At 50.0% G+C, this 24674-nt stretch overlaps 1 protein-coding gene across 5 annotated transcripts in view; it reads right to left on the bottom strand.

Annotated features, from left to right (window-relative positions):
• Tox2 (TOX high mobility group box family member 2) overlaps positions 1 to 21576 on the bottom strand; it is a 91651-nt gene extending 70075 nt beyond the window's left edge. For 3 of the 5 annotated variants that reach the window (XM_090352388.1, XM_090352390.1, XM_090352389.1), the window contains exon 1: positions 21447 to 21576. In XM_090352388.1, coding sequence (XP_090208514.1) covers positions 21447 to 21545 — 99 coding nt within the window. In that variant the 5' untranslated portion in view covers positions 21546 to 21576. Of the gene's footprint in view, positions 1 to 436; positions 795 to 21446 lie in introns of those variants that run through there. The other 2 variants (XM_090352392.1, XM_090352391.1) reach the window with 2 other exon arrangements.
• Positions 21577 to 24674: the final 3098 nt, after the last annotated feature.

Here is a 24674-nt window from a genome sequence, read left to right as displayed (position 1 = left end):
GACTTATAGGAGACATTTGGAACTGCTTGCTCCTCATCCCTCCTATCTTCTAGGTGACTTCCCGGCCCCCCTCTACCAGCCACAGGCCTCACCATTGCTGTCTGTTTCTGGCTGAATTCTCCCCACCCCACCCACCCGCTACATAGACCTGCCAGGCTCACTGCAGGGTGTACTAAAATGCTGAATGAATGAGTACACGCACACACAGGGCTTCCTAAGCACTAGGCAACAAGACCCAGGGCCACCCCTGCACTACAGAGCCAATGCCACCCAGTCCAGAATCTTCTTCAGGAAGGAGCCACCCACTTTAGATCCTGGACCCTCCAAAGCATCTCCACTGCACACAGTGACAGGTGCCAGTCCGGGTCCCTGCCTGTCCCCAGCCAGCTTCACCCCATGAGGCCATGATCACCACCACCACCAGTACCATGCTTACCTTCTGCAGAAATACACCTGCAATGCACCCACGTCTTGCAAATAGAAGCAGCCCAAGTCTCATTCCACACAAGCCCAGGCAGGGAGAGAACGCACCCTCGACAGCCTCTGTGCAAGTCTGCTGCATAATCAGCAGAGAAAGAAGTGGGGAAAAATGCCAGAAATAGCAAGCTTTATAAGCCCTCCTGACAACTCTTGGTCCTCTATTGGCTGGAGGCCCAGCAACCTCCTCCCATCCCATCCCTACAAGGTGAAATGGAAAAAAATATTATTTAACCTTTTCTTTTTTTAAAAAATGAAAATCCATCTTCTATCCCAATGTGAGCCTGTGTGTTCAGAGCTCCGGGTGACAATCACTATGCCAGGGCTCAGGGAACAGAAAGGGAGATGGCCCCTATAGACGGCTGGCTCAGCTCTGTGTCATCTGTGGCTTACGAGTCTCCCTTTCTCCCGCATGCATGCTGCCTGGGAGTCAGCTCTGCGGCCGTAAAGCCTGCCAAAGACAGTGGGCGCTGCACCTGTCAGCGCAAGAGACTCGCATGCCTTGTCACTCTGCAATCCGACTTCTGAGTCTCCAGCCTGCAGAAAATACCTGTTCTCCTCTGCACGGATGGTACCCAAGCATGCTGCGTGTTGCTGGGGGAACCGGAGGCAACCTAGAATATCGCCAGAATGGGCTGAGGGGACGGGATGGGCACAAAGTCTGCAGGTGCCCACTTGGAACTGGCTAGAAGAAAAAGTCAAGGACGGAGCTTCATTTTCACAAAAATAATTGTGTGGTGTGTGTGTGTGTGTGTGTGTGTGTGTGTGTCCATGCACGAGAAAACCAGGAAGTGTAACAGTGGTTCTCTTAGGAAGCAAGCAGAAGATATTTTCACAATTGCTGCTTTTTTTCTTTCTGGCTCTTTCTTTCTCAGAAGCAAGTTTTCCCATTTGTCACTTAAAATAAATCCTAGGAGCCTCCCTTGGTTCTTTATCATTCGAATGGAGCTAGCAGGCCAAGGACCGAGGTCATCCACCACAAAGCTAGACTAGGAGAGCTGGCCAGAAGCACTGTGCGGCCCCCCCACCCCCCACCCCGTCTCATCGGTTTTCATAGACCTTCAGTTACACCAGAGCTCTGGAAGGATGTGGGCTGTGGAAGGAAACTGGGTACAAATCTCAGCTCTGCCTGCTAGAACAGCTGACTTTCCTGAGCCTCAGTTTCTCCATCTGCAGAATGGGAGAGTCTAGGCCTCCATGTACTGTGGGTGTTGAGTGCTGTTAAGCCAGATGTACTTGCTTGGAAATATCAGAAGCTAGGGAAGAGTCAACAGAACCAATAGCATATCTGGAACTAAGGAAGCAGAGTTCTCAAAACATCTATTCATTATAAATTCAGTGAGTGGGACGGGGGAGAGATAGGGAATGGGCTGGGCTCTGGATTTGAATCCTGGCCCAACCTTTACTTGTTCAGATAACCTGGATGAAGTTCTACCCTCTCCGGATAGGAGTTATACAGTTCGTACCCAGAGCTACCTCACAAGGTAGCAGCACCTACTGCAAAGGTCTGAGCTGAGGTTTGTCCTGACATAGGTGGGTCATAACTATCACAGCATAGGAAAACAGACTCGGTGCCAAGGGGCTACAGAGACAGTCTGATCTATCTCATTCCATCCTCATCCTTGCACAGCATGTTTCCATCTGACAGATGAGGAAAGGAAGACTCAGAAGAACTAGCTGCCTTAAATCCAACTTCCCAATCAAGCCAACAGCTCAGACTAGCACACAACCAAGTCCAGTAGCCAGAGGCCAGCTCCTGCCTTTACTGGGCACACATAAAGAGGTTGTTGGGACAATCCAGACACAGCTTCACAACAACAGTTCCACTGAAAGGCTGTGTAGTTTTCACTCCCATGGCTTCACTCCTTGAGTTCACAAAGAGCCAAACTGTCCCCCTCAGGCACAATGTCCCCAGGATATACACAGGGCCATCAGGAAAGCCCCTGGCAGGCATAAATAAAACACAAACTCTGAGACAGAGGACCCATGCTTGTACAAATAACAGGAACCCCACTTGGCAAGGACCCAGGAGCTTAATAACCACCTTGCACCATGATGTTAACATTGGATCTCTTAGCCCTGTGACCCGGAACTGATTTTATAACCAAACATTTGGAGCAGGTGAACACTAAGTAAACCAAAGCAGCCACATACCCGACTTCCCGCCCCTTCCCCGAGCCTCACCCGTAGCGCAGGCTGACAGAGCTACCTTAATAGTAGCTGACTAATTTTAAACCCTGTGATTACCAGGGCTGATTTCCATGGAACCTTCCTTCTACAGCACCGAGAACCTCTCAGGAGCCGTAATTGCCAAGTTCAATTTTTAGCTCTGTCAGGCCCAACCATAGGTGCTAAACTGAGGCGGCTGCTTTGCCGTCGTTAGGTAGGCCTGTAACAAGCCGGCTTCACAGCTGAATTTCACAATATTTTGATGCCCCCCGTCAGCACCTATAAATGCTCACGAGCTAAAAGTTCCTGGGAACAAATCTCACCCAAGGAAAGCGCCTGAAGCCACTTGGCACTTCCACGAGGGCCCTGTCAGGTGGTGGGGTGCTGGACCCCACCCCGCACAGGGAAGGTGTGCCCAGAAACCGCAGTTAAGGACCCCGTTGGCTGCTGGCAATCGGGTGATGGTTCAGAGCTGGGTAATCTCTGCTGGCTCAGGAAAGCAATCCAGACCAGTGTCATGTTCCGGTGTCATGGACTTCTGCGAGGAGACTCTGAGCCCTGTCCCCCACAGCCAGTGAAATTCAGAGTCCTGTGACTCTCTCCCCTCTCTCCTCCTCCTCAACCCACAGCCCAGCCAGGCCCTCCTCCTGCTGGTGTGGACCTCCAGGAACATCCTCTCCCACCCGTTTTCCACACAAATCTGTAGTTTCCTTACAAAAGAAACCAAGGAAAGGAACTAAAAAAAAAGATGGCCAAGCATGATAGCTCACACACCTGTAATCCCAGTGACTCAGGTAGCATATGGGAATCGTGCATGGCTCAAGGCTAGGCCATGTTAAAAAGTTAGCACGACTGCATCTCAAATGTTAAAACTGAGTCAGGTATGGTAGGTGGCACATGCACCAGCAATCCCGAACACATGACAGGTGCAGGGGGGGCATCACAGTCTGAGGTAAAGGACTGGAGGAGAGATTTAAGTGGTACAGTGCCTAGCCTAGTAAGTATAAGGTTCAAAAATCAAACCCTAGCATCACACACACACACACACACACACACACACACACACACACACAATTACATAGATGGGTAGAAAGAACTAAAAGCTTCAAAGACCCCACTATCCACAATGTGGAAGTTCTCTTACTACCTTTCCATTTAAGGCTATTCATAGTGGGGTCCTAGCCATGCTATCAGATCCACTGCCCCTGGCTTCACCACAGTCCCAGGCTCGTGCCTCATGTAACTCTGGCCTGTACTGTCCAGGTGAACTGGCTCCATTTCCCATAAGTCCCTTCAACTCAGAGCTCTGCTGAACATCTGGGTGACACCTCTATTGCTCACTCTACAGTAGCACTGGCTCCTCCCCCCAGGAATAACCCACATGTGACACTCCTGGGCACTTAGTGAGCACCTACTATGTGCTGGGCACTGGCACACTTGGTCTCCCTTTGCATCCTCAAACTGCTGCTGTTCTTTCTCAACAGACCTAGGGTGGTTCCACAGTGAGTTTACTTGTTTTCTCTACCCAGGGTCAGAATTCAAATGTAAATCCAGTCAGGTACAGGCAGAATCCTTGTGTCTGATCTTGTAGTTGGCTTCACCAAACAACCCCTCATTCCTCCTCAGCACTACTGTGCGAATGATACCACAGCTTCATCTCATTTTCTAACACCCCCCTCACGGGCTTAGTCACTGTCCTGTTGTAATCTGCTATTATAATCTGCCCCATCCCCTACACACATATGCCCTACATATAGACATATACTGTTCTTGGGGCCATCTGAATAGAGTCAAGCTTTCTGTGCCCAGAAACTGACAGAAGCCAGAACAGGGTTTCTATCCTTTCTTCTTGTCCAATTTTGCCATCCCTACAGAATCAAAACCTATACCTACCAGATTAAATACTTTGCAGTTAACGCCCCCCATTTTATAGCAGATGAGCCAGGCAGAGAGATGAAGTAATCTTTACTTAGATGAACATGGAGAGTAGCTATCAAAGATGGGGTTGGAACTAAAGCCTCAAGGCCTCCATGCAAGCCTGACCACTAGGCTATACTGTCAGCTGAGCAGACAACATCTTCACTTCGTCACAGGTTGCAGGGGTTCTGAGGGAGAGGAGGCTGACCAGGCCCCCAGCTTCGATGTCCAATCTGAGCAGTCACATATGCACAAGGCAAAGCTGCACTGACTAGAAGCCAAGCCCTGAGTCCACCCCTAGCAGGAAGCAGAGCACAAAGGCTGAAGACCATCAGGACTTTCAAGGCCACTTTGCTGGCCTCCCCCACCCCCCACCAGACACAGTGCTGAGCACGGCATCTGAAGCAGGCAGATATGGGTTCGAATCTCAGCTTGGCCATCCCCTGGCTGTGAATCTGGGTGAGGGGCTGCTGAGTCTCTACCAAGTGAGATATTAATGTGGACTGTCTTCACTGGGTACTGGATGTCCGGAAACGGGAAAAACAAAACAGATTCAGAGAAGATTGTTTCCTGCACTAACCACTCCTGTCCCCTCCCATCCCCTCCTGCAGCAGCATCCTGACAATTCCTTCTCAGGCATCCATGGGGAGATGGGGTAAGGGCTACCCCAGCTCACCTCATGTAAACATGCTTTCAAGGTCAAGCCTAAACACTAACATAATAAAACTCAACAATGAACAAAAGTCAGAAAGTATTTTGTTTCCCCCCCCCCCCCCTAGAACTTAGTCCTGCCTCAAGCAGAAGGGAGGGTTTGGGGATACTTGTGGGTCACTCCACAGCAAGTGAAGTCAGATGCAGGCCTCTGTGTGCGTGCGTGTGTGCGTGTGCGTGTGTATGTGTGTGTGTGTATGGCTGCTCCTCCTCCTGGCCATCCCCACCCCCACCACAAGCTCAGACCACGTGATGTGCTCTGGTTGCCATGGTTTCTGTTTATTCTGGGACAGACATCTTCTCTGACACCAGTCCTGGAGGAAGGGTGTTTGCTCCCCTCACTCTAGCCATTCACCCCAGTGTCCTCAACTGCACACTGGCAGAAGCAGCAACCTGCACAGCACTTGATCTCCTTAGGCACTCTGGGCCCAGTGGCCTGGGACAGCGTAGTGCCAGGCCCCACTTCCAAATCAATCCTGGGTAGTCACTCTCCCAGAGTTCCATGGTGCTAGAAATGATCAGCAGGGATCTGAGTAAGACTTGTCCAACTGGTCACATTTCTCCCCATCTCTCCTGGTTTCTTTAGCAGCGCACGCCTGGCTCCCAACAGCCCCTTTCTCGGGCTTTTTGATCCACCCTGAGAGACCCTTTCAAAAATTCAAAGCCAGTCTACCTGGCAGCATCTACATGCTCAGTGCTCAGTCTCCTCCCAGCCTGGCACATGGGCACCGAGGCTGGTTTAGGGTTAGAGTCTTAGGGCTGGCTGGGGAGCCCCCAGCCCTTCCTTCTGGGTACCCTCACCCCCTCAGTCCCCCCACTGTGGGATTTATGGGGATTAAGGTAGGTCACTAGCATACTAGTCCACTGTAGGAACTAAGGAATCACCACTATGGCAGCTAACCAAGCCGAGCTGGGGGTGTAGTGTACATGGTCCCTTTTGCTCTGGTGATTATGAATCTCGGCAACACCCAGGTGAAATCTTGGAGGTTCTGGTTTGAGCTCTCAACTCAGTCGCTAGAATTCACTTTCTTTCTGACCATAGAGGAATTAGTCCCAGGGTTTGCATATTAGCCAATGAAAGTCTTTTCCCTTCCTTTCTTCCGGGACCCAGCCACCCTACCAAACAGCTAGGAAGGGGATCTCCAATAGTACCCCTGGAGTTAAGAACTGGATTGAAGGGGTAATACTCTCTAGCACTCTGAAGTAAAGTACTGGGGTGAGGGTAGCAGATATCTGTACCTCAGAGAAAGATGCAGCTAGCCTGATAGAGTTGGAAATAGGAAGGCTACAAAATCCGAGCAGGGGGTGAGTGAGCCCCATGGAGAGATGGCATGACCTTTGAAGAGGTAAATGCAACTGCCAAGCCCTCTGAGCCCAGCAGACCCTAGGGCCATCCCTGACGCCCGGCCCCATGTTTGCACAGGAACACCCTGCAAAGCTCCGTCAACTTGGCCCTGTCGCCCGGAGGAGAGAAGCAGCTCACCTCCGCTAATCGCTCTAATTCATTTTTTATTACTACCTTTCCTGTTGTCTGTTTGCCATCTGATTGCAGATATTACCACAGGCATTTAAAAAAAAATCAAATCAGACCACCACCAAGGCAAGTGTAACTGTCTTCACTGAAATCTGCATTGTTATATACATGTAATTCCCTCATCACAAAGGCCTTGGGTGCCCTGGAGTTACACTCTGATCTGAGGCAGGTTTGGGAAGACACGTACACTGATACAAGTAAAGGACTGATCAAAGACAATAAGCCATGCCCCCAGGAAAATGGGTACCCACTCATGGTGTGGCCCATGGGAAAATGCTTGCTCCTTCTGACACAGGAATCCTGTGATGGCCCTACCCAACTTCCTGAGTCTTAGCCTGCCTGCCCTACTTCCCTACATGCTACTTCCTAGTCTCTAACAGTTTCCTCTTCTTCCCTCCCTCTCTTCTCACTCCTCCACCATCCAAAAAGAGCCAGCCAGTAAAACTTTCTGAAATAATATGAAACATTAGTTCCCTATATTTTAACTGGAAGCAGCCATGTGTGGCTGGCAGCTGCCCTATTGGGTAGAACAGCCAGAAGCCACCATCACTTCTCTGCGGATCCAAAGAAATCAGTCCAACTGCTAGCCTGAGTCCACTCTCACTCCTTTCAGTGTTGTGGTGTCCGTCTCTCTTCCTCAACAACTATAAACATTCTAAAATGTAACACATACCTCTGAGACCTTCGCTGCCCTTAAGGCAAAGTGCAAGCTCCTAGACTTGACCTTAGAGGCCTCATGGGGACACTGAGTCATTCAGCTCTCAAGGAGGAGAGTATTACAGAGGATGGATAGGGTAAGGGCAGCAGCCGTGGGGGAGACATTAGGGAAGGCGTCCTGGAGGAGGAAGTCCCTTGTATAGGAGCCTAAGGAACATGCATGTAGAAATTTGCCAGTGGGTGAGGAAACTAGAAGCCAGAGATGCAACCATCTGAGTTACTTCATCTTCCAGCAACCAACTGAGATTCTGATCCACTACAAAGGAAGGGAGTAGGGAGAGACAGGAGGGAGAAATAGGACCTACAAACAACCTTTATGTAAACTATACATTGCTACAAAGGAAAAAAAAAAAAGGCAGGCAAGTCAGCTCTAATGGACCAGGGTGAGTAGAGCCATCTGTAACACTGAATATCGAGAAAGGATAAGCAGTGTTTTAAGGATATCAGGTGCTCCCTCCCCTCTTCCTGTGCTCTTTGTCAGGTAAAATCAGGTTCATAATTTATAGTTCATAGTAAGAGAGCAGTGATGCCTTTCGGACAGTGGCTACCCACAAGTTCTGCTTGCTCAACAGAAACATTCCCATGGCTGGAGAGAGATTCCGTTATCTCTGAAGGCCAGGCCAACTGTGCCCCAGATACCCCAGCCCTGGCGAGGGGGAGTGCTGCCTCCCTCCTGACAAAGCCAAGGTCACCACTGGCAGAGAGATGGGAAGTGGCAGGAGCAAGACCTGGGTCTTCCAGCCCTGCCCTGGAGCAAGTCAGCACTGATTCCAAGCCTTAAGGGCAAGGATTTCCAACTCCAGCCCCTCTGGCCAGTGTTTCAACTTCCCTTTCTGGCTACACTTGAGAAGCCCAGCTGCTGCTAGTCTAGCTGTTGCTAGGGAGTGATTTGCATTTATCAACATATGCAAAGTACCCCCCCAATACTGTGTTCCTCCCATGCATGGGCCACACCTCCCAGCAACAATGTACAAACAAGGTAAGGCTCAGAGAGGGTGAGTGGGTAATTTGGGAGAACACAGCCCCAGATCTGTGATGGCAGCATTTCTGGAAAAAATAATCCACCATATCCCTTTGTTCTTTTTCTTTTTTTGCCAGTCCTGGTGCTTAAACTCAGGGCCTGAGCACTGTCCTTGGACTTTCTCAAGGCTAGAGTTCTACCATTTGAGTCACAATGCCACCTCCAGCATTTTCTATGTATGTAGTACTGAGGAATCGAACCCAGGGCTTCATGCATGCAAGCAATCTATCACTAGGCCATGTTCCTGCCCCTGTCCTTTTTCTTTTTCTTTTCAACAACTTTGTGTTGGGCAATTAGCAGACACCAAGCTAGGCGCTGGGGACCCACCTGGGCATGAACAAAATAAACAAGTTCCCACTGGTGTTTGATTTGCTGGCACTGGGGCTTAAAATCAGGGCTTGCGCACTCTCTCTAGCTTTTTTGTTCAAGATTGGTGCCTGACCACTTGGGTCACAGCTCTACCTCCAGCTTTTTGATGGTTAATTGGTGAGTCTGTCTCACAGATTTTCCTGCCTGGACTGACTTTGAACCATGATCTCCCTATCTCAGCCTCCTGTGGAGCTAGGGATGGAAGGCATGAGCCAATGGCGCCTGACTGCAATGGTTTTTGAAGTCTAGGGGGAATAATCAGGCAATTTCACAGATATATTAGACTATATTATTATACAAACACACACACATAAGCAAAGAGCTGAAGCCTGAAGGAGGAGCAGAAGTCAGCTATGGAAAGATGAAGGGGGAAATATTGCAGGCAATGAGAAACCAAGGACTAAGACAGAAACAAGGAGGGGACAGAAGCCCACCATGTGTCCCCAGTGCAGAGCCTGAGCCTGTGCACAGCAGCTGGGAATAAGGCCAGAAAGACAGCACAGAGTGGAGCTAGACAGGCCCTGCTCGGGACTTACTGGCCCAAACAGGAGCTTGAACTTATTTGTAGGGCAGGGGAAACCTAGAAGGTTTTAGCCCTGCCAATACTATGGTTTACATTTGCATGACTCCATCACCCTGCTCTGGAAAGCCACAGTCGGGCTGTGCCGAGAATGGACGAAGCCAGTTTCTAAATCTGGAACTCTTTCCAGCAGGTCCATGCTAGAGGAGCAGGAGGCTCCGCTGCTCGGCCCTGCCAGTCACTTCCGGGCACGGGTTGGAAATGTCCTCCAACTCAGGATGGAGGGAATGCTCAGGTTTCCCAGACAGTACGCAGGAGGCAGCCACCTTCCAGAAAAGCAAGACAAACGGCCACGGGATATGTGGACAGAGCATGGGGCAGAAGTGTGGCTATCAGCAGATGGAAAACTATCCAGAAAACACCTGGAGAGGGCCCTGGCTTGTGGTTAATGTGGAGCCATTAAGAAAAGGCTATTATGTGCTCCACTGATACTGTAAGACACAACCCAGGCCAGCATGCCAACATTTAATGCTCCATCTGTTAACTGTTTATCTGGGATTTGGGGGAAAGGGGAAAGGTAGTGTTTGTTTTCTCTATTCAGGATCAAACCCAGGGCCTTACACATGTTAAGCAAGCTCCCTACCACTGAGCTACACTCTGTCCTCTTAATGTTCCACCTGAAAGAGAGTTAAGCAACCCCTGGATGCTTGTACTGTGTAGGGGACAGCAAGCCCACTCTGGTGTTCACACATCCTTATCTTGTTTAAAATAGAAATCTGGCCCTTAGGCATCAATAGCTAGATCTGGAAAGAGAATTCGTAAGCATCGTGCCAGGTGCTTCCACAGACATTATCATCTCTTTCCATTTCATAAACAAACAAGCGTGCTTCATCTCATTTTGAAGATGGGAGACTGAGGCCTAATGGCCACAAATAGCTTTCCAAATGTCCCTAACTCAGACTCCAGCTTCATCTCGACACTCCTATCGCCCTCTCGGCCTTTCTACAAGCCCTTCCTTCTACCATGCTCTTCTTGCCTTCTTCACCAAGCCAAGTTTAGGCAGGTGTCCCCTCCTCTAAGAAGTCCCCCTTGTCTAGCCAGCCTTACCTGGTGCTTTCACGATGTCCAATGCCACTTCTGCCTGGCACTTATCACACAGGTGGAACTGTTTACACTTGTCTCTTTCCCCAAGAGGCCTGCAACTCCTGCAGGGCGAGGACCATGCCTGAATCACCTTTGCATGCCTAGCATGTGCTACGAGGTCAAGCACTCAGCAAGGCTCTCAATGTACTTTGGATGGCTGAATGAGCAAAGAAGGGACTCAATAATGCTTAAGAAGTGGCAAAGCCAGGACTTGATCCCAGTTCAGTATGACAAAGCGTACCTCATGTGTAGCATGTGTAGCGTGTGTAGTGTGTGTGTGTGTGTGTGTGTGTTTGTGTGTGTGTGTACTGCTGGGAGAAGGAAACGTGGAAGGAGAGGAAAGGGGAGGGGTCCATTTTCCACATGGTAGAGTTCATTCAAGTAAAAGTACAATGCAACAATGAAATGCATTCACACCGTATTCATGTCAGAAACACAGCCCAATGTGACAATGAAATTCATGCAGGACATCAACTCTATGTTAAACTACAGAGCTGGGTTCATTTCCAACAGGTTTCCAAATCATTCCTGCAAATGACATCCAAGTCCAAGATAAGCAAGGGCAAGAGGCCTGGCTGGCAATCTCCAGGCCCCTTAAAAGGGCCAGTACTTGGACAGCAAAGGCAAGGGGCTACCACTCACACCTGTAATCTCAGCTATGTGGGAGGTGAAGATTTGGGAGGATCAAGGTTTAAATACAGCCCAGGCAAAAACAAATCAGTGAGATTCTATCTTCAAGAAGAAGCTAGGTGGGTGTGGCCCGTGCCTGTACGCCCAGTTAGGAAGACATAAGAGAGTCACAGCCAGGGCTGGCCCAGCCCCAAAGCATAAGGTCCTAACTGAAGTTATTAAAGAGGCCTAGAGGTGGACCTCAAGGGGACAAGTGCTGGCCTGCAGAGCACAGGAGCTTGAGTACATTGTACTCAAGAGGAAATTTGCCCTCTACCCTCCCTTGCCATGGGAGGGAGCCCTAGGGCAGGAGTGACAGAGCCAAATTCCAGCCCCTCTGCTGCCAGTGTTCCTGGGTCTGTTTAGATCTCTTTCTCACCTACTTCATGGAAATGACACATAGGCAGTTCTTACCCAAACCTGAGACAACAAGGCGGATGAGCCTGAGTGATGTGGCAATTAGCTAGTAAATAACTTGTGCTTACTTCAACCCTGTTCTGCTCCATAAAATATCAGAAAATGTAACAATAAAGTCAGTGTGGGGGTTCTTCTGAACCCTGTGAGGATGATCCACCCAAAAGCAAAAACAAAAGGTAGATAATGATAAACGCGCACACACACATGCACTCGCGCGCGCACACACTTCAGGCACATGCATACATATATAATTCTAATTCAGATATGGATCTGAACACAGGAGAATGGAATCACTCCATAACAGCCCACCTAGGGTCAGATCAGAATTAATCCCCATATGCATCGACAGCATAGCCTGAGGACTAAGGAGCCAATACCCCATACAAAGTCCCTAGAAAAGCTATTTTCCAAACAAAGCTCCAGAAAGTTCCAAGAGAGAGGCAGCTCGGGCCAACAGGACACATGGAGTCACCCTGATGTCCGTCCAAAGCTCCAAGAGAAGCGAATGGTTGGCTCTGTCCCCAGGTCAGTAAAGTCTAACTGGAATTAAAGAAACAGGAAGCTCCTTCACAAGTAAACGCTGCTTCTAGTCTATGGGCCTCTCAGACTATTCTGGATGTGATCATGCCTGCTTTTTTTTTTTTTTAAAGGGTAGGATGTTCAGTAGCATAGGGCCTCCCCTCCCAAGCTGTGACTTCCACATGCATTCAGACTTCTCATTTGTGAACAAACACTAATCTGGAAAGTTGAGGAAGATAAACTAGCAGGGGATGGGGGAGGGGCACAGAACTCTGGGACTGCATTTCCTGGTTTCTTTGTCAGTAAAATCCTATTTCCGGATGGTTCAGTCATCTTATTTACACAGACCCAAACCTTCAGTGCGATTTTTCAAGATGCCTTGGGAGCTATAATAAACACATATGGTAGATAATGATTAACTCAATGAGTCATAGTAAATCATAATTTTATATCTTGGAGAAAAGATGTTGAATAACACAGGATAATACATTTTCATCAATTACTCTGATGCTTAAAACCTGCCCCCGTACAGTTGCTGGAATGAGCAAGAAGGCTGTGGTTTTGCAATATTTTATGACCTGTTTACCAAGATAGTCTCTTGAGGACCTACTGTGTGCTTAGTGCTGGGGATTCAACTCTATAATGAAAGTTCATTAACTTGATGGGCAAGTTACATTTTCTAAATGATTCTAGATGAAAGGCTATGGTATCTGTAATCGATTGGCTCAAAATGCAGAGCAATAATTAAGCATGAAATAATTAAACATAAAATCATCTGGGGACAGTGAAGCGCAATAGCTCAATCCTGTAATCCTACAATCTTAGCTAATTAGGAGACAGATTCAAGGGGAGTCACAGTTAAAAGGTGGCTCAGGGCATAAAGTTCATGAGATTCCATCTCACTCATGTGCTGGGCACGGTAGTACCCACCTGACATCCCAGATATCTGAGAAATAAGAGACACAATGGCTGGGCACAGTGGTATAGGCCTGTCATCTCAACAACACAGAGAAGGGCAGGAAGGAAAAAGCACAGCCTGGGCTGTTCCAAGTTTCAATAGAGATTCAATCTCAAAAAAAAAAAAAAATCCCTAGGCAAAAAGGGACTGGAAATGTGGCTCACATGGCAAAGGACCTGCATTATAATCAAGAAGCTCTGAGTTCAATCCCCAATACTGCCAAAAGAAAAAACAAACATCTAGGGCAGTAATGGTGAGATTTCACACTGCTGAGTGGCAGAGAAACAGCTGGTGGCTTACATGGACTATTCCTGGAGTAGATGGAGGCTGCTGGGGACAAGTTCGCAGCCCTTGCAAAGGTGGCATGGGAAGGTCATTCCAGAAGGGGAGATCGATCCTCCTGGGAACGGGGACACTCACCAGGGTGGTGTCCCAGCTGGCAACCATACCCAGCAGTTTTTGGTAGAGAAGAGTCTAGAAGCCAAGGGTTGGCGCAGAAGGGTGGAAGGCTGCATGCTAGGTTCAGTCTGCCCTCATGTTCCCTCATCTCCTCTTTATGTTTAATTTTCCCAGGTGCTAGAGACACTATGCTTCTCAAAAACTGGTGCAACCCAGTCAGCTGGAGGCAGCTGAAACAGTGGGGAAGTATTGCTGGCCAGGGTTCTACGGCCCAGGCTCAGACACTGTAAGGTGGCCTTCTCCAGCTTTGGGCTTCTTGCACACCCTCTTGAGATGTTTCAGTCTCCTGTGGGATGCTTATTTGTGGGGTGCAAGGAAAGAATAAGCTCGTGGATGAAGGGATCACCTGTAAGAAAGTGAGCAACTATGTTCAGGCAGAGGAAGAGGTTGGCAGGGCTTACAGATGAAAACCAGTCAGCTCTGAAGTTCTTCCAGCTGAGCGGGACAGCCCACGGCTTTGACTCCTGCACCATCTGTCACGGCCTTTCCCTGAGCAGAGAATTCCTGTGACAAAGAGCAGCCAGCTCCCATGGGGCAGTGTGGGAGCCCCATCTCTGATGTTCTCATGGGTGGAGGAGAGGAGCACTGGACAGGGAACCTCAGAGTCTGTCTCGGGGAGATGCATCTTGAGGAAAAGCTCCCACGAACTCGTGTGCACATGGGAAGATAGAGCGGAATGGCTAAGCGGACTGTTCCCAGTCACTGTGAAGAGAGTGGCTGGGATGGGAGCCAGGGTTCTAAGATGCCAAACCCAAGCCAGTCCTGGGCTTTGGCTCAGGGTCTGAGCACTGTCCTTGGATTTTCTCACTTGAGCCACAGCACCACCTTTGGCTTTTTTTTAATGTATGTGGTACTGAGGAATCGAACCTGGGTCTTTCTGCATGCGAGGCAAGTACTCCACCACTAGGACAAACTCCCGGTCCAAACCCCATTTTCTCTCTTTCAGCAAAGCCCTAAAGTTAAGAAGCCAGGCCCTGCCTTCTGAAGGTTAGGGCAGGAGAGGGTAGCCCTACCTCCAGAAGCGAGTGAACTAAACAGCATTTGAATTCTTAGTGGCTGCTCTCTGCATGCAAGGAAAGCATTTCCTGCTGGAGGCCAGCATGCTGGCTCTCCAACACCCAGGCAGGACCACGGCAGAGCCACTGTCCAGCACCTGTGCCAATGAGGGCACAAGCACTTGACTAACTTGCCCCTGCTAATGAGGCTGCATTCACACCAGTTCTGCCGGGTTCCAGAGTCCATGTGGCCCTCAGTCCTGGGGCCAGCTCTAGAAAAGGCAGTAAAACACAAGTCCTGATGGAACCACATGGGGGCACACAGCCACATAGCAGGGAACTGGGGGGGACACAGGGTCAGAAGCTCTAGTGCCTGCTGGCTGCTCAGGGGATGCCTCGAGGAAAGCCTGACAACCCCAGTGCTCCCCTACAGTCTACAGATTGTACGAGCCAAACACAGGCGGCTCTCCAGAAGCACTGGTGGATGATGACGGCCAGTCCTGAAGCTATCGTCACCCACTCACTCACCCACACACTATTGGCTCATTTTCACTTATTCATCTGCTCATTCATTCATTCTCTTACCCATTCATTCATTCACTCATCAATTCATTTGTTCATTCACTCACTCAGCAAGCATTTGTTGAGCACCTAGGCCCACTTTGGGAATGTAATCATTTCCTCTTATTTGAGCACCTAGGCCCACTTTGGGAATGTAATCATTTCCTCTTATTTGAGAGGAAAACATCTCAAGATCACCAGTGGTTTAGCAAACCATATACATATATGTGTGCACGCGTGTGTATACACAAATACCCGTATATACACATATATAGTCCATACATGTATATCATAAATAATAATTTATGAGGTGCATTAAGACACTAACAACTAAAAATAGGATAAAATACTTACAAAATATGCTATAATAAAAGTTACTTATTACTTATTTCTAGAATCTTCCATTTAATTTTTTCAGCCCAGGGCTGACTGTGGGTGGCTGAAACCAGAGACTGTGAAAGGTGAGCTTAGCGGAAGGGTACTGAACAAAAGTAAAGGCAGACAAAGGCTCCTGCCCACCGAAGCACAAGCAGGCCCATCTCTTGCCTATATTTGGACAGGGCTTGTGTGTCCTCAAGGTCTGTGAGATTGGAGGTTTGGTCTGCAGGAGGGCAAGAGTAGGAGATAGTGGGATGTAGAAGAGGTGGGCTGGGGGGGGCGGGTGGTATCTTTAAGTCACTTCAAGTAGCTCGCTGGAGTCTCAAAGCACAAGCATGGCCATCCTAGCCCTCTCCCTCTGAGATGTAACTGCTTGCTCTCACACCTTGGCTCTTGTCATTGTTGTCCATACCCTTAAGCCATAGGGAAGCCCTCCCTGGGCCAGCTCTGGGAAGTATGAATTAAAGCTCTCTTGTATAGTTACCGGTTCTCAGGTGCTTTGAGCTAACTGATACATTCCTCAAAAAACACTCCTCACCCTCCCAAGGCAGGTTCTCCCACCCTGCTGCAGTTGTGACGGACGTCACAGCCTTAATGTCATTATTTTCACACCACCTTCCTGTGGGGCCTGCCATCACTGATTAACACAGGGGAGAACTAGGAGTGTAGCCTAGTGGTAGAGTATCCACCTAGCATGCATGAAGCCCTGGGTTCAATTCCCTGGAACCATATATATAGATAAAGCTGGAAGTGGCTCTGTGGCTCAAGTGGCAAAGCACTAGCCTTGAGTATAAAATGTATCAGGCCCTGAGTTCAGTCCCTAGGACTAAAAAAAAAAAAAACCAAGGGAATGGAGACCAGAGGAAGGCCCTGGCATGCCCAAGGTCACTCAGCAGACTAGAGTGAGTGCCTGGCCTGGGGTACTATGCCTGAGACACAAGCCACCATCCTGGAAGAGCCTCTAAGGCTGGCAGACGGAATGTTTGGACAGAATCCCCAAAGCAGATCTCCCTAATTCCAGCCTTCTGGGCTCACAGCCTACCAGGGGTTCTTCCCCAGGCCCCACCCACAAACACCTGTCCTGGCTGAAGGAGCCGCATGGTTCTCACTCCTGGGGATGCTACTCAGGCCTCAGATACACTTCAAGCTCAGGTAAGGCAGTAACAACCACTCCCACTACACAGATTTTTGTCAAAAGGAGACTCAAATCATTCACTAAAATCTTATCTGCACCGCATCCTTACACAATGCTGAGCTCAAAGATGTGTGGGTGGAGAGTGGAATCGTTCACCCACCAGCACATATTTACTGGAAAATTAGGAGGAGGTACTGTGCCAGGTGCTGGGTATGGATCAGGGTGCCAGGATGACACAAAAACCTGCACACAAGCAAAGAAGTCAGGACTACACAAAATGTGGGCCAAAGATCACGCAAATTCTCAGGTACCCTCCCAAACCAAAGCATCAGCATCTTTAGGGAGGAGCCCATGAATCTATTTTAAAAGCTTGGCAGATGATTATCCATATGTACATAGATCAGAAGGGCTTCTTCAACTTCCTATTGCAAACTGCAAGGCCCGCCCCAGACCCTACTCTACTTCCAGTTCCTCCCAAGTTATATTTCCATCAGTCAATCAGAGAACTGTATGCTTCACCCATATCTTGAATGACCTCCCACGCTGAGGGCAATTTCTGAACGGCAGCAATTTGAGTCCCTTGTCTTCAATGCTGCCTCATCGTCAACTGCCATGCACTGTGCCCAGCACAAAGAAGTGGTCAATAACTATTGGTCAACTGAATAATGAATGACATTAATTGAATATGATGACATATACTGTATACTAATTTTTCTTGGGGAAATGGGGGGGGGGCGGTTCTCTCAACAATCAAGCTCCTTATGGGAAAGGTGGTGCCTGGTTGGCTTTGAGGATGAAGGATGTTCAGAACAGAGATGTCAAACCTCTCAGATGGCTTACACCACTGTTATCTAATTAGTAGGTGGTACCTACCAAGGCCTATTCTAGCTACATTCCTTAGCATAACTCTGCTGAGCCTCAGAGGTAAGTAATGTTCTCAGGGGCCTATCAAAACTCAGTGATATTAAACAGTTTTGTTCTACCCACAAACTTGTGTCCAAATTTCACAACAACTTTATTTCTATTTATTTCTGCAGCCTGAAAGCACATCTAAAAACCACTCAGCAGGTGCATGCACAAACCAATAATGCTATATTCGTATAATATAATACAGCTCAGCAATAAAACTGACAAACCACAACACATACACATGCCCGCACAACACACAGATAAATCTTGAAGACAAGGTGAAGGCAGACATAAAAACGTTCATGCTGTATGTAAAGCTAATGTACAGTTCATGTACATTAAATTTGAGTAAAGCACTGGTAATTGAAAGCTAAGAAATTATGAAGTTGCCAAGGGGGGAGGGGCTAGGGAGCTAACTGGGAAAGGGCTCCAAGGAGAGTTATGGGGTCATGGAAATAATCTCCTGGGGTCATGGAAATAATCTGTATCAAGATTGGATTGATGGTTACGCAGTGCTTATATCTGTCAAAACTCCTGGAATGGGCCAGGAGTTTGGCCTAGTGATAGAGTGCTTGTCTAGCATGCACAAAGACCTAGGTTCAATTCCTTAGTACCATATACATAGAAAAGCTGGAAGTGGTGTTGTGGCTCAAGTGGTAGAGTGCTAGCCTTGAGGAAAACCCAAGGACAGTGCTCAGGCCTTGAGTTCAAGCCCCAGGACTTGCAAAAAAAAAAAAAACTTCCTGGAAATGAATATCTAAAATCTGCATTTCATTGTATTGTCATATCTCAGTTAAAAAACAAACTAAATATCATTTGTCCTGAGACACAGAGCTACAAGTGGAACTAACAACCAGTGAACAAAAGTTGAGTGGGAGCTCCCTGGAACCCCCCCACACTCCCCCACATCCCCTCACCCCCGGCCTGGTAAATTTTGGCCTTGGCAAAATCAAGATCAAGGACATTTATTGTTTTCCTAAGATGGAGGTCACAAGTTCCAAACCCCTTAATGATGACAGAGACTCATGGGGAAGTCAAATTAGTGTCCTGTAGGAAATTTAAAAAAAAAAAAAAATGGGTTCAAGCCTTGGTTCTGCCCTTCATTTGCTATGTAACCTGTGAGAGTTTGTGGCTCCTTGACTCAGTTTCCCCTTTTTATGAAGCAATGAAGAAGGAAGGGGAACAATGGTTCCCCCATCTGGGACCCCAGATCCTAGAGGCCACAAGCCCCTATGCCACCCAACACTGCTATTACACTAAATAATGTGTCTGCCTCCTAGCTGATAAGCAGTTTTTCTAATGCAGGCTAATATCATTGTAATTAACAAAAATGCATGCCTATTTCAAAGAAAAAATAAAACCACAGAAGCTTTCAGTCATTGTGTATTTTCTCAGACAAAAGACACCCAAAGAACTACCCCTGTACATAACTTTGGTGTAAAGAGGCTGCGAAGCTCTTTGTAGAGGATTGCTAAGGGGACTGTAGCCAAGGGGACTGTCCCCAAGAGCCCTTCCAGGTCAACTGTCCCCACACTAACTGGCCACATGCTGGCCCTTGTGCTCTCTAAGGCCTGCATCTTGGCTGGCCTTCAGGAATAAACTTCCAAGTGTGGTCATGACCGTATCTTGGACCTCAGTTTCCCCCTCTAGCTCTCAAGTATTACAAAGGTGGAGCCTAAGCATTTTCCTCCCCGCCCCCACACCACCATTGAAGATCACTTGTTATTTGCTCCTAGAAGACCCGGGCCCTGGCTAAACCAATGGCTCCCCACTCCACACCCCCCCCAAATCCCTCAGAGGCTCAAGGACAGAGCCTATATTCAAGTGCAATGTCAGTCCTTCTATTTACACGTCCTGGTGGCCCAAGTGGACCCCCCTCCTCTGAACACATCCTCAGCTATGGGCCAGGGATGCTGGATCACAGACAGAAACAGCTTCTTTCTCAAGCCCTCCCCGCAGCTTTTCCGGTGGTTCTGGTGCTGAGTCAGAGGTTTGCAAAGCCTCAGAATAAAGCCGGGGCCCTTTCAGAGTCCTATCACCCAAAGGTTTGTAATGTGGGACAGCCCCAACTCTGGTAAGGTTTACAGAAACAACACCCCAAAAAGACTGTTCTGAGTTAAACTTCTACCCCTCAGCCCTCCCAGGCTTTAAGGCACAAATCTCAATGTATGCCCCCTCCCAAAAAAAAATGGAGACTAGAAGCTACCTTGTCCACTTGATGTTTTAAAAACTAACAAGGCCGAACACATGAAGATGACCAGCTGCCGCTACACCCAATCTCCTCCTCCCTGGAAACTCCATTCGCTACTTTCTATCTGTTTTCTCTCCTTCCGAATGGGAAGCACGCGAACCCGCCTTAATTCACGGGTACCATCCCCCCACCCGGGCTCCTAACTTTGCTGGTCTCTGGACAAAAGATAATCACCAGTAGCCTCCTCACACCACCTCCGTCCTCCCACCTCCGCCCGCCAGGCCGCCCAGGCCCCGGCGGCCGGTCTCCAAGCCCTCCCCTCCCGGGGCGCACATGTACGCAGCTCCCCCAGGGCCTCGGCACGCACTTGGCCAGGCCCAGCCCCAGGGCCCGGAGATCAATCGGTGGTGGGGCGCCGGACACGCCCCTCCCGCAACACCCCCCCCCCCGGAGGGCTGAGTTTGCCCGCGGGGTTGGGGAAGAGACCCTCAGAGGGTCTCCCATCCAGCCGCCCGACGCTCACTCACCTCGCTGCGACGCAAAGCCCGCGCGTCTGCGCCGGGGCCGCGGGGAGAACCCACGCGCGCGGTTCAATCCGGGCTCCGAGTGACGAAGAGCCGCGCTCGGCTCCGGCTGGCCCCGGATCGACGCACCGACCCGCGGACGCACAGACCGTCTGATTTCCCAACTAAGTTTCAAAGTTGCCTTCCCCGTGGGGGTAAGCGGAGGCAGAGAGCCGAGCGACACCTAGACCATCCCGGCCGGGCTCAGCAGCCTCCGGGAGCGGGCATCGGGCGCCTCGGGTCTCGGGTTGGAGCTGGAGCGCAAGGACGCGCGCAGAGCGCCGCGCAGCTCGGACTTGGCCGCGGTGGGGGCCGGTGTTCTTGGACAAGTGCGGAGGGGAGGGGAGCCTCTCTGCAGCCCAGCCCGGAGGGTCGCCCGTTCCTGGCTCCCGGGAGAGGACGGGTCTTGATTGGCCATGGCCAACTCGGAATCCGAAGCGCCGCGGGACCGCGATGGCCAATTAGTAAACAGCCAATTAGTGCGCGGCGGCGGCGAAGTTACAACCCCGACGCCCTCGAGTGTGGATGGGGTGTGTGCGAGGGTGACCAGTGCGCGGAGCCTGTGGATGTGCCTGGGTGTGACCAGGGCCCTCTGGATTCACCGTCCGGGGGTGGCGGGGTGTGACAGTGTGCGCTTGTGTGAGTCTTTGTGAGTAAGCCTGGAACTGTCGGAGCGACTTCTTTGTGCGTGACTGTCCCCAGTTGTGACGGGGCGTGACAGCAGATGCGGGTGACTTGTATGTGCGCTGGTGTGTCCTTGTGTGGAAATGACTTGTGTGGGACGGTGGGCAGGGGCAGCGGCGCGCGGCTGTCGGTGTGTGACCACGGCGCGTCGGCCCGGGAGTGAAGGCGGCGGCGTCGTGCGGGGCGGCTGTCGAGTGACTTCTGTAATCCGCACACGGCGTGGGTGACGGCGAGGGTGTGGGGAGGAGCGGCACGTGCCCGTCGGCGGGGCCGTGTGTGCGTCACCCTTGTGTGCGCCCCCAAAGTGCCCGCCGCACCCCGCACTCTGGCCCGGGACGCTGGCTTGGACCCTGGCCGGGGGGGGGGGGGGGAGGAGGGGGTCCCGAGGCGCGGGCTCCGCTTCGCCCGCTCCCCGCGCCCCCGCGCCTACCTTGCCGCAGTGGTAGTAGTCCAGGTGCGCCAGGCCGGCCGGCTCGGGCCCGGGCCGCGCGCCCACCGCGGGCGCCGAGGGGTACAGGCGGACGTCCATGGCGGGCGGGCGCGGCGGCGGCGGCTCCCGCGGGCAGTGCCTGGGCGGGCGGCGGTGGGAGCCCAGTGCGGGCGCGTGTGCGAGCGCGGGGGGCGGGCCGGGGGCGGGGCCCGCGGAGAACCCCGCCCCCGCCCCGCCCGCCCGCGCCGCCGAGCGCTATTGTTCCGGCCTCCGGCGCCGCTGAGGGCAGGGGCCCCGGCGGGGTGGGGAGGTCTTTCGTCCGCGTTGAGTGGCTGCCTGGGCCCCCGAGCCCCTGAGGGTGGGCAAGGGTCAGACGCCCCCTTCCTGCTTTCCCTTTCACCCCCAGTGGTGAGGGGAAAGAAGCCCGTACTCCCTCTCCAAAGCTGGGACATTCTCCCCCCTCCCCCGCAGGCGGCAGAGCAGGGTGGGGAGAAGGTGAAGACAAAACGTTTCCGGGGACCTGTGCTGTCTTACGGGTAGGGGGAGAACACTGCCAAGCGCCGGGAGCTGAGTTTAGGGTATCGTTCCTGAGTTAAGGCCAGAGGAGTGCAAGGGAATCGGTGCGCATAAACTTTAGTTTTACGTGTGGAGAAACTGAGGCAAGGCTTTGGGACGTGTGCCAGCAGGCTCTACTTCTCCTAAAAGGGCTTGGAGAGGGCTGAAGGACCCTGTCCCCTTTAACAACAGGGAGCAGAGGGCCAGAGGAAAGATCTGGAGCCCCAAGCAGGGTCTAGAATGTGCTTCCACTCACTCCCGGAATGAGAAATGAAAAGATAGGGAACAGCTCTGGTGGAAGCCCAGAGAAGTGACCTGAATGTAGACTTTTCAAGGCGGGGAGGAGGAAGAGGAAAGAGGCCCCCAAATTACTCACTTGTTCCTCCCCTTTCAAGACCAGAAAGTACACTAACAATCTGCACTCCTCATGTCCCTTTCACTGTCCTCTGGATCCTGAGGCCCTGGCTCTGGAAACTTCCAGACCCTCTGGAATAATACCATTGAAACCTCCTTGGAAAAAGGCTAGGAGGCAGAAATGAACCAGAATAGGACAGCCAGAATGTGGTGGTAGGCTGTGCTGTGGTGTTTGGAAAGGTTTGAATCTCTCAATACTCAACAGGCAGCTTGGAGCTTAGCTCCCAGTTGCCTCCTAGGCTTTCTTGTCCCTGGCCCTGTAAGCTGGGATCATTTGTAAGCTTTTAGCCTAGGATCAGAGAATAGGTGTAAGAAGCAAGCTTGCCATGGGCTCAGAAAGGAAAGAACTTCAAAAGACATTTTAGCCTGTGGTGGTTCACTTCTGTAATCCTAGCTATTCCAGAGGCTGAAATCTGAGGATCAAGGTTCAAAGCCAGCCCAGGAACAAAAGGACCTAAGATTCTTATCTCCAATTAACCCCTAAAAAAGGAAAGGGGGGCTTGGTTCAAGGGTAGGGTGGTAGCCTTGAGCTGAAGAGCACAGGGACAACACCCAGGCCCAGGGGTAGGGTGGTAGCCTTGAGCTGAAGAGCTCACAGACAGCACCAAGGCCCAGTTCAAGCCCCATGACCCCACCCCCACCCCAAAAAGACATTTTAGCATTCTTTCTAGAAACACAGTACCTTGTCTTGTCAAAAAAGGAATTTCCCAGTAGCCCTTCTCTTTCCATTTGGCTATCCGACTGGCCTGGCACTGCCTATTGAAAAAACCACACACATGTACACACGTATACACACACATACACACACACACAAGCCCTACTTCTCTCCCTTATTGTTCATAAATGAGCATCTCTACATGTAGATGTCCTGTGTTATGCAATGATCATACTGCCAGGATGACTGAAACTTGTTAATGTCTTCATGTCTTGGAGAGTAAGTCCCTCGACTTGGTTCTTTAAGACTCCTTGACTACTGACCTCTGTACTTGCCTAGAAATCTTAAAATCAGCTCATTTGTTTATACAAACACAAGCCTTGCTGGGATTTTGCTTGGTATCTTTAGGTGTAATCTTTAGATCAACTTGGATAAAAATTGACACTTCAAAGAGAAATCTTCTTATCCATGAACATGGTATGCCTATTTCTTTTAGGATGTTTGAAAAGTTCTCTTAGCTATGTTTTATATATAAAAATCTGGTATACCCTTCATTAGATTAAGAGCTGATTATTTTATGTTTCCAATACTGTTATGAATTATTGTTTTGCTTTCTGTGTATTGCCAATACAACTTGGTGATCTTACCAGTCAGGAAGGGACTAGGTACTCCCCCCTCTCCTCTCTTTCCTTTGACCTTAGCAGGAATCTCTGAGAGAGAGGAGACTCAGGTCTTGGCCAGTGGACAAGCTGACTCAATGCTATCTTAGCCACCCCTTGCCTTCAGAATAAACTCAGTTTGGAGACTCAATATATTTGCTTGTATGTCTTCCATCTTTCTACTTCTTATGCTATCAGTAACTGACAAGATAGAAATGTGTTCAGTTATTATTTAGATATGGTAAAGCCAATTGAGTGGGAGATGGCTGGCATGGAACAGTAGGAGTTTACTACTCACACTTCCCAAGAGGAAGGGACACACTGTGCCATGGGGGCCACAGATGGAGAAGAGTGCTGTGCCCAAGGGCTTCTGTTGTGGTTTCCCTGGGAAGGAATATAAGGCAGGCAATATAAGAAGGTTTAGGATTGTCTAATTTGCATAATGTAAGCAAATCTGTGGTTAAGGTCTATTCCCAGTTGTCTGTTACATGGCCTTGGGTGATAGGGACACGTGGCTGGTGACCCAGTGTGTGAGACCCCAATAAAGGAAGTTGTTGGAGGGAGAGCTGGAAAGCTCTCTATCACTCTAACAGTGCAAGAAGTCACAATTCAATACATACCTCCATATTTTCCTCCTCAGAAGCCAATGTGCATACATATAGTAGCTTATGTTATGCTGACCTGGGGTAAATAATGTGGAATCCACAGGGAGTTGCTCGCCTGTCTTAGATGGGGTCCTCCAAAAGCCAATCCTGAGACGATTCCAGTACAAGTATTTTGTCAGGTAGTGATCCTGTGACATACAAGTAGGGTGTGCAGAGAGATGGGAAAAAGGTTCAGTCAAAATAGGGCACGCTATCAAACAGCTATTATGGACATCAGAATTCTGGTGAAGAATTCTGGAAAGCACCACAGTACATAGTATTATCCAATTGAGGGGCAACA

This window comes from Megascapheus bottae, chromosome 18, assembly GCF_031878675.1.
Source record: "Megascapheus bottae isolate mThoBot1 chromosome 18, mThoBot2.hap1, whole genome shotgun sequence".
NCBI classification, from domain to species: domain Eukaryota; kingdom Metazoa; phylum Chordata; class Mammalia; order Rodentia; family Geomyidae; genus Megascapheus; species Megascapheus bottae.
The sequence above is the reverse complement of the archived record's forward strand: the minus strand, read 5'-3'. Positions and strand labels throughout refer to the sequence as shown.